The sequence below is a fragment of the Haliotis rufescens genome, unplaced genomic scaffold, assembly GCF_023055435.1.
Source record: "Haliotis rufescens isolate VD_foot unplaced genomic scaffold, xgHalRufe1.0.p SCAF_7, whole genome shotgun sequence".
Taxonomy (NCBI): Eukaryota; Metazoa; Mollusca; class Gastropoda; order Lepetellida; family Haliotidae; genus Haliotis; species Haliotis rufescens.
In genome coordinates, this window is record NW_025964361.1 from 37864583 (window position 1) to 37874227 (window position 9645).

Genomic DNA, 9645 nt, shown 5'->3' on the forward strand with positions numbered 1-9645 from the left:
AAACTTTGACCAACCAATGAAATGACCAATAAGAAGTCGACATCTGCCAATCACAAAGTAGTTTTCACAAGCTATATGGCACTAGTTTAAAACTGGTGACTTCCATTTGAAAAATATTTTGACAATTCGTTCTCGATTAAATATTTGAAAAATTAACAAAAGGACATTCTGGAATGTCTTATTGATGGCCGAAATTGTACAGCGGTACTTCCTCCTGGCTATCAATGTTGCTTCCATTCAAATGTTTATCTCATTGAAGTGAGAGATGATTAATTTTACAGAATCACTCATACAACCCATAACTGTCTTTCGAAATAGTCCATCTTTGGCTTTTCGAGGTTGCATGATTAGAAAACATTATGACTCACTTTCCAGCTCCGGTAAGCAATGCTCTGAGTGGTTGTCTGAAGGGTCGTTCAGATGTGACCCATAATGGGATGTCCTCAAATATTTGTTAAAGCAGGAGTGAGAACTAAGGTATGATTTTAATGAGTTTGCAAAACCAAAAGAATCATTGTACCTTGACTTGCAATGAATACTGAAGCTAACTACTTCAAACAGGATGTGTATCAAGTTATGTGTGACTACAGGAAACATTTCAAGTCTTGTAGCTTGTACACCCCCCATAAAAAATATACATGTATGTGATTTTCAGCAGATTCCTTCTGTGACATGGCTGTGAAGCGATACATGAGCATTTGGAAGATTATAAAGTGAAAACAAAGTTCTTAAACGTGAATGGTCTTCATGTGTTGGTTATGTCACTATGGCAAGTAAGGCGTAGTACTGTTTGTGTACATCTGTCTGCCCAATTGCGTTCTGGTCACCTTGACAGCCACGGCAATATGATTATGAGTGAGTTAGTAAGGTTTTACTACGTTTATAGCAATATTCCAGCAATATCACAGCGGGGGACTCTAGAAATGGAATATGATTATGTACTAAGCTCTCAATGCTGTGTGGGGACAAGTTTTGTCATGATGAAAAATGGTGCATCGTGAGGGACATCATTTGAAGAAAGAATGGAATTCCTCACTAAACTAAACACTAGGCCAACCATGGGAGTGAGTGAGTGAATATGGTTTTACGCCGCTTTTAGCAATATTCCATCAATATAACGGCGGGGGACACAAGAAATGGGCTTCACACATTGTACCCATTTCGGGAATCGAACCCAGGTCTTCGGCGTGACAAGTGAATGCTTTAACCTCTAGGCTACCCGACTGCCCCTCCAACCATGGGGAAGCCATTGATGATATGGAGGTCCTTCTTGCTCGGTTTCCTGCAGTTTGTAAATGGTTATGGCCAGTCTCTGAAACGTGCTCTGTGCAACTTTGAAATGCCTTGCCACTGAAGCTTCAAATCTACAATAGTGCTCTCTCGCATTTTTATAGAGCTTTGGCATGACAATTTTCAAATTACACTCTGTTAACTGAATGATTTGTGAATATGACAAACTTCAATTATTTGTTTATTTGTTGTTTAATGCTGCACTCAACAATATTCCAGCTAAATGACGGCAGTCTGTAAATAATCGAGTCTGGACCAGACAATCCAGTGGTTAACATCATGAGCATCAATCCACGCATTTGGGATACGATGACATGCATCAACCAAGTCAGCGAGCCCGACCACCCAACCTGTTAGTCGCCTCTTGCGACAAGCATAGTCACCTGTTACGGCAAGCATGGGTTGCTGAAGACCTATTCTACCCCAGTTCTTCAGTTCCAAACTTTATCAACTTGCCGAAGAAACCTGTTAAATGCCAGGACTTGCATGTGAAAATTGCTTTTCAGTTTCCCAAGAAAATGAATTGTGCAAATGTCAAAAGTCATATATATTAACTCTTAAGACAATAAAAATGTTTTGTGATGGTAAAAAATATATAACATGTTGACTTTATTATCATGTAGCAGTGCAACATGGGATATTCCCCACACACAAAATTTACTTTTGAAAATATTGTACAACCTTTGCATTTCTTTGTTATGAGAGTCTTATACTATGTACCAAGTTTCTTTAATATACAGTAAATGCATGGAGTTTTCAGGTATTTGGTTTTCAGGCTATGACTTTAGATAACGCGACTTTACTGATAAATTTAAAAGAATGAGTGAGGGACGGGTCATTTATATTAGGTGTGGTTGGGCAGATGAGATTAAATTGACAGCAAAAAAAGGGGTTCACCAAAATGTATGACGACTATAGAGGGGGGGCCTTGCCATGAAAATATGTCACATAACATTAGAGGGGGCAGCAACTATGATACAGTATAAAGACTACTCCCACAGGCCCACCACCCCTTAAATAAATGACCAGTCCGTGGGTAGTGTCAGCTCAATGTGTGAGGAAAGACCAAAGTGAAGTGATGGCCTATGGGATTGAAACACACAATCTCACAACACTGGATCCTGGCACACCTAAGGAACACAACTCTGCAAAACAAATTGCACCAACATAGAGCACTGGGCAATCCGTGTGCCCCATCTCCTTGGGCAATAAAGGAAATACACTTGATCTGACACCCCAGATACTCCAAGCTCTGCATAGCTGCAAAAGACAAAACATGGTGGCAGAGGAAGCAAGGCTTTTATTCTTGTAAAGATATCAAACAGCAGTACAATGTCAGATTTATGGAGCTTCATCAACACAAATATCAGGAACTTCACAGTGAGCATATTAGCATCCTTTGCATCTAGTTGTCAGTCTCACTTATCAATACAAGCGATCCTGTGCATATTGTGCATTCAGGATCAAGTTGTAGAAAACTCTCATTCTCCCATTCCACAAGGAAAGCATACCAGTCCATGAATGTCCGCCCCTCTTGTACAGGTGAGGTGAGGTGAAATGGGGTTTAACGTCGCGTCCAAGATTATTGCACCTATATAGCGACGTGCATGTACGTGTGGGTGTTTGTGTGGCTGCTTGTACTAGTCCGGACTGATGCCGATTTATAGTGCTAGCTCACTGAGATACCATGCCGCAGTTTAACATGAATACCCTACTCAGGCACAGTATACTGACTCCCGAGCCGACCAGTCCTTGTTTTAGCCCCTTAATGCCGAGCGCCAGACAGGGTAACAACAAGTACCATCTTTTCACGTCTTTTGGTATGACGCGGTCGGGGATCAAACCCCGGACCTTCCGCTCTCCAGGCGGACGCTCTACCACTAGACCACGTAGGCGGCCCCTCTTGTACAGTACTGAAGGATGAGCCTGTGTCTGTATTCAGTCTGTTTCATGCTGTCCTAGATGAGCTTGTTGCTATAGTCAGCAATATTACATCTGTATTACATCAATATTACAGCTGTATTACAGCCGCCTGCAGGTCAAGTCCAGACAGGGCTGCTGTAGGACATCAGCACTAGTCTGTTACATCTGAGACTTGTTAAAAGTAGGAAGAATCAATGGTTGCCTCACCAAATCTAGTTCTGTTACACTAAAATGAATTAAGTTGTGGACTAGTTGAGTTAAACATGTGTCTACCCAGGAGTAGTAAACGTGGGTGTAGTGTGAGCAGCCGTCCAAGCCACACAAAGACTCAGTATTGACATCCATCTATGGACTATTCACACAAAAAGGGCAAAATGAGTGAGAAAGTGTTGTTTAATGTCGCTTTGAATAGTAGTCCAGTTATATGGTGTGTCAGCTTTATGCATGAGGAAAGCCCGAAGTGATGAATGTCTCAGGCATTTATAACTTTGATGAAACCCACGTGCATGGGTATGGTGCTGACAAACCTAGGAACATAATCGGGCCAACTGGGATTTGAACTGAACATTGGTTTTTGGCATGCTCAAGGGAGGCAACTCTGCAGAGCAATATGTGGCACCTTACGTCTTGGCCACATGTGCCCCCAAGGGCATTATGACCATCCAATACCCACTTCAGATGTTCTGAAAGACAAGCATAGGGTACTGAGACCTCTTCAGCCCTGGAATCACCTCAGATGTATAAAATGCGGCTCTCTAGACAAACCACGGGTGAAGACAACTGATGTCACAGATAGTTCCTTGTCAGTGGTGGTGACAAATGTCTTCAATGATTCATCCCAGTCCTCATCTGCCATCCCAGAGCTAATCCTGCAGTCTATACAACTTCCATCGTCATATAGGAGATGCAACCAGACCAGCTGGACTGTACACCACGGGACTAATATCCACACTTATCAATCTGAAACCAGATTTGAAAATAGATTGACTATTTCATCTTAAAAATCATGATCACAGGGTATAAAAATAAATAAAACTCACACTTGGTACTGTTATTAAGAAAGCAAAACTGCAAGATGAGATTGTTTATTATGCAGGGACATTCATGGCCACTAGTATGTTAGTCTGAGACAGATGAAAATATAGATCGACTACAGGAAACTATGGTTATAACGAACTCAAAGGGGCCACTTATATAATTTCTTTATAACGTAGTTCGTTATAAGCATATATACAGGATATACACAGCAAATGCTTTGGACAAAAAAAATGTCATATCCGTCAGTTCATTATATCCGTCAGTTCGTTATAAGTGTGTTCGTTATAAACGTAGTTTACTGAAGTTGTTTTCACCCCAAAATTAGTTGTTTTACATTACCATTGTGATTACCACTAGTCCGAAATAAGCTGTGGATAGTTGGATATAACCAACCCCTGATACATAATGTCAGAAGTATGTAATGTTATGTAATGTTAATGGTCTTTATGGTAATCTGTTCCAAAATTATATTCTAGGCACCCCCTAAATAAGGATATTTAACATAAGGGTTGTCACAGGGAAATCTTGACTGTCAATCGAAATTTCGAAGAAAGAATAAGTATTCAAATGTCAGACGTACATGTGCTTGCATCATCAGCTGAATCCCTGTCATCCATCATGTCGGTGTCCATGCCATCATCGTTGGTGTCGCTGTCATCATCATCATCACCCTCATCATCCTCTTCTTCATCATCATCATCATCTAGATGCTACAAGTGAACATTCCATAGTAAGCGACATAACTCAAACAGGTCTATGGTAATCTTAGTAGATGTTGAAAAGATGTTTCTGAAGATCTAGTTAGACCATGATAGGCTGCATTTCTGATCATAATGTTGTCGATCTAGTTAGACCATGATAATACACCAGCAAGCACATCAGCCAATTATTGATCAAGGGATATCGTGACTGAAAAGTTCAACTAAAGAACATTGAATCTCATCTCTCCTTGCATTAAAACTATTTACAGAAATGTCTCAGCCGACTTATACTGTAACACTTTGTCACAACAGTATGATACATGGAAACTGAACACTTTATAAGTAGTATTCCATCATGAATGACTAGAGATCTAACCAAACTACATGCATATTTAGTGAAGTCAATTTTAAAACAATAACTTGAGTGTGTTTGTCTTGGGGTTTACTTCACTTTCAGCAATATTCCTGCAATATCACGGTAAACTAGCAATGGGCTAAAGCTGGTACTTTAGAACCTGGAATGAATCAGTGATCATGTGGACAGTGGTCATTATTGATGGATGAAATAACAGGCACCCATCACTGCTCTTGATGTGCTGTTGGTACAGTGAACATTATTGTGCATCCTTCGGGATGCAGTATATGTTTTTTCTGCATCCATTCTCTACATTTGTGCATACTGGACGCACATTTGTGCGTCATCTTAAACCCTGGGCTTCAAACATTGTACATAAATGGGAAATCAAATCTGGCAGTTAATGAGCAAACCCTTGCACATATTATTAGAATAGAGAATTTCACCAATAGCTTGGGAACTCTTGCACATACCATTAGAATAGAGTATTTCACCAATAGCTTGGGAGCTCTTGCACATACCATTAGAATAGAGAATTTCACCAATAGCTTGGGAGCTCTTGCACATACCATTAGAGTAGAATATTTCACCAATAGCTTGAGAACTCTTGCACATACCATTAGAATAGAGTATTTCACCAATAGCTTGGGAGCTCTTGCACATACCATTAGAATAGAGAATTTCACCAATAGCTTGGGAGCTCTTGCACATACCATTAGAGTAGAATATTTCACCAATAGCTTGAGAACTCTTGCACATACCATTAGAATAGAGTATTTCACCAATAGCTTGGGAACTCTTGCACATACCATTAGAATAGAGTATTTCACCAATAGCTTGGGAGCTCTTGCACATACCATTAGAATAGAGAATTTCACCAATAGCTTGGGAGCTCTTGCACATACCATTAGAGTAGAAAATTTCACCAATAGCTTGAGAACTCTTGCACATACCATTAGAATAGAGTATTTCACCAATAGCTTGGGAACTCTTGCACATACCATTAGAAAAGAGTATTTCACTATTGTGACACTCCTATCATGGTGCAAAGTATTGTGCTGCACCAAAACTTCTGTAAATTGACCAGTATACAATATCCACAAGAACATAATAGCCCTGAATTATTTGTTCCGATTTCCTAGATTATATTTGTTCATGAGATACAAAATCAGACATGCTTGTCTGAATGTTTCGCTAACTCATTCTGAGAATTTGAAAGCGTTGACACAGATTGGCTGACCTGAAGTTCCCCTGACACAACCTCTTATTGGGATGTCCTCAGATCATCACGCATTGAGGTATCACATCGGAGTAAACGATACAGTACCGCACATTTGATATATCCCATAACGCACTGCAACATACTCACCTCTGAAGTCTTTCCGATTGGCACAATGTTGTTGTCTTTGTCAGCTATACTCTGATGCTGAAGTGATAAATAGTAGCAGGTATACATCACATGATAACCATAATGAATAGACAATACAATAGTACTGTTCCAAGAAATCAACACATGGTAACAATGCAGTTTATCAGGCACAGCTTACTTCAGCGCTAATTGGCTGGCGCTGCCAGATCTTGCATGCTTCTTCCATGCTTAGGGTTAGTTGTGTTAGGGTTAGGGTAGGTTGGTTATATCCCATTAGTTAGACGTCCCAATTGTTAGACATTTTTATTTAGGCAAAGAGGGAATATACCTACAGGTGTAATGGATCAGTCCTAGTTAGACTAAAGTACTGAGTAGGGATATGGGACTCACAGTTTAGGGAGTATATATGTTACAATTTCGTTTAATTAACCTAAATTACCTTACTCTCAGCACAGGTTCAATAGGCATGAGATTAACTATGTGAACTATGGTGTAGCTTAATTGTCTTACTGTTACCCCCAACTCTATCGTTAGCCCTTGACACCCGTTATGATCCTTAGGGTTGGGCACACCTTGCCAATCCTAAGGGTTAGATGTAAGGTAGGGTATGGGTTATCTATCTCTTTGAACAAATCCAATGTAATTTGAGGAAACTATGTACAATTTTTATCAAGTTTCGAGTTCCGCAGGTACATTTAGGTAAACATGCTTGAGAAAGTGACAGCTCAGTTAAATGAAAGACAGGCACTTTGAACCATGGAAAACCCGGCCAACACAGCAGTTGCAGCGCCTTAATGTGTTTCAGCCCAAAGTGACACTTTGTAAACATGGTAAACAGACAGAAAACCGAAGCACGTCTGCAGTTTCCCTTGTGGAAGCCAAGCTGCACTGACGAGTCCTGGTGGGATGAAACGTGTCGAAACAGATTACTAATCGGATTACCCGGATTTGATTATATATGGAAAACTCTGTGAAAAGGTAAGACTTTATGGCTAACCCTAGCCCTAACCAGGCTAGCCCTAAGGATTGAAAATGGGGGTTTGAATGTAAAGATGAGTCAGTTTAACTCAGACAAAAAAGGGGTGTGTGATTCCTGAAGGCATGGGAGTTTCCTACCCCTTTGGCAAGGGAGTTACATTTTGGCTGGACTAACGAGTCTATGCATAGTCCAATCAAAATCTTGTAATGAAATTGACACCTGGTTTGTAAAGGGCCAGGCAGATTTGGGTCAATTGTAGTATTTGCAAAGCATGGGTGCTGCGAACACAGCTTCAACAGATATTTTAAAAATCGTTTAGTTTTTAATCAAGGTCCTCACAGGATTTGATGGACTTTGCGAGGCAAGACCTGTTTTATTACAATATAGATCTTGATTATCAATCACATCACCATGTGCCACTGGTGTCACTACGACTGAGCCCAGAAATTCCAGCCTAGTTCGGCAAGGGTGGAAACTGGACTTTAACAGTTAGTTAGGGAGTAGTGCACTTTACCAGCCGCACTTTTTCAGATCCACTTAGCGCTGTTGGGGCTCGAACACGCTTCGCCAGCTCACCGGCTCTGCTAATTAATGTGTTAATGTGCTAATTAGCCGATGCTTTACCACTGGACCACGGGCGCTATCACATGTTATCAGTGCTCGTTTAACGGGACATTAGAATCCCCATCAAACATGCATGCGTAATTCAGTAAACAATGAATTGTGCGTGCGTGTGACATCACAGTCCGCTCTCCCATTCATCTTTTCTTGAAACCACACCCGCCATTGTTTATGTCAACATGACCGACCAATGGGATTAACCGGATTAACGCTTGAAAAGGTAAGAAATTATGGCTCACCCTTTCCCAAAGCAAGCTAACCCTAAGGACCGAAAAGGGGTGTTGGATCGTAAAGATGTGTAAGTTTACCTAAGACCAAAAACGGGTGTTGGATCGTAAAGACGTGTAAATTTCCCTAAGACTGAAATCGGGTGTTGGATCGTAAAGACATGTAAGTTTCCCTAAGACAGAGAACGGGTGTTTGATCGTAAAGATCTGTAAGTTTCCCTAAGAAAGAAAACGGGTGTTTGATTGTGAAGCGAGAGTCACCAGAGCGTGTGGCACTATAGCGCGGTAATTGAGCGGATGTTAGAGCTCGGCTGCGCCCGGTAAGCTGCATTGTTGCCGTTAGTTAACTCCCTTGCCTCAGGAAGATGGTGTGATTGTAACTTTGACGTGTCAGTTTCCCTAAGACCCTGGTCTGGAAGGGGTGAGTCCAGTGCATATGAGCATGAGCTATGGTAGCAGTATAGGACAGTGGTAGCGCCATAGCACGTCATTGAGCTGATGGTAGCTTCCTTTCTTGTAAACTGCTTTTCCACATATAGAACTCCTAATTAAATTGTGGGAGTGTTAAATAATAGAGTCATAGATAGTTAACGCGGAGATAGCAAGGGCTCTTGTTGACGGTCGCCTGAATGTAAATGTGTAGGTGTCATTTTCTTGGACTTGGGTACAGTGAAATATTACTTTCTAATCAACAGTCCTACCCTAACTGGAATTCGAAAAAATGCAGTACTGTTCTGCATCACTAAACTTTAAAGTGACATGTCTTGAAGACATCTGAAACTATTTTGATACAATTATCCCTCAGGATTCATTCGAGGATTGGAAGAAACCTTGAAAAACATGGAACCCACCCATGACTGGTATTCTTCTTCTAATTTTGACAATTCATTTTCATCATCACATGGCTTGTCAACAGTGAACCAAAGCTTGTCAACTTCTCTCGGAGCAAGAGATGGGAACAAGGGCGCAGACATTTTGTAAACTTTTCAAATTATAACCTAAAGTTTCGAACTATTTAGATACTCATATTGATATATGTCAGTATTGTTACTAGCCGTAACCTGAAGTATAAATTAAGTTATACTTTCATATTGTTATATATTGTGTAACACGTAAAGATTTTATGTATTCACACATTATAC

The 9645-nt window shown here is 40.5% G+C and overlaps 1 protein-coding gene across 1 annotated transcript; it reads right to left on the minus strand.

Moving 5' to 3' along the window:
- Window positions 1-3060: 3060 nt before the first annotated feature.
- LOC124144158 (anaphase-promoting complex subunit 15-like) lies at window positions 3061-9492 on the minus strand. The gene is made up of 4 exons (XM_046513416.2): window positions 9355-9492; window positions 6677-6733; window positions 4832-4961; window positions 3061-4173 (listed from the first exon to the last, which is right to left on the minus strand). Exons 1-4 carry the CDS (start codon window positions 9475-9477, stop codon window positions 4169-4171), a joined length of 315 nt encoding a protein of 104 aa, XP_046369372.1. The 5' UTR covers window positions 9478-9492; the 3' UTR covers window positions 3061-4168.
- Between the last annotated feature and the right edge of the window lie 153 nt (window positions 9493-9645).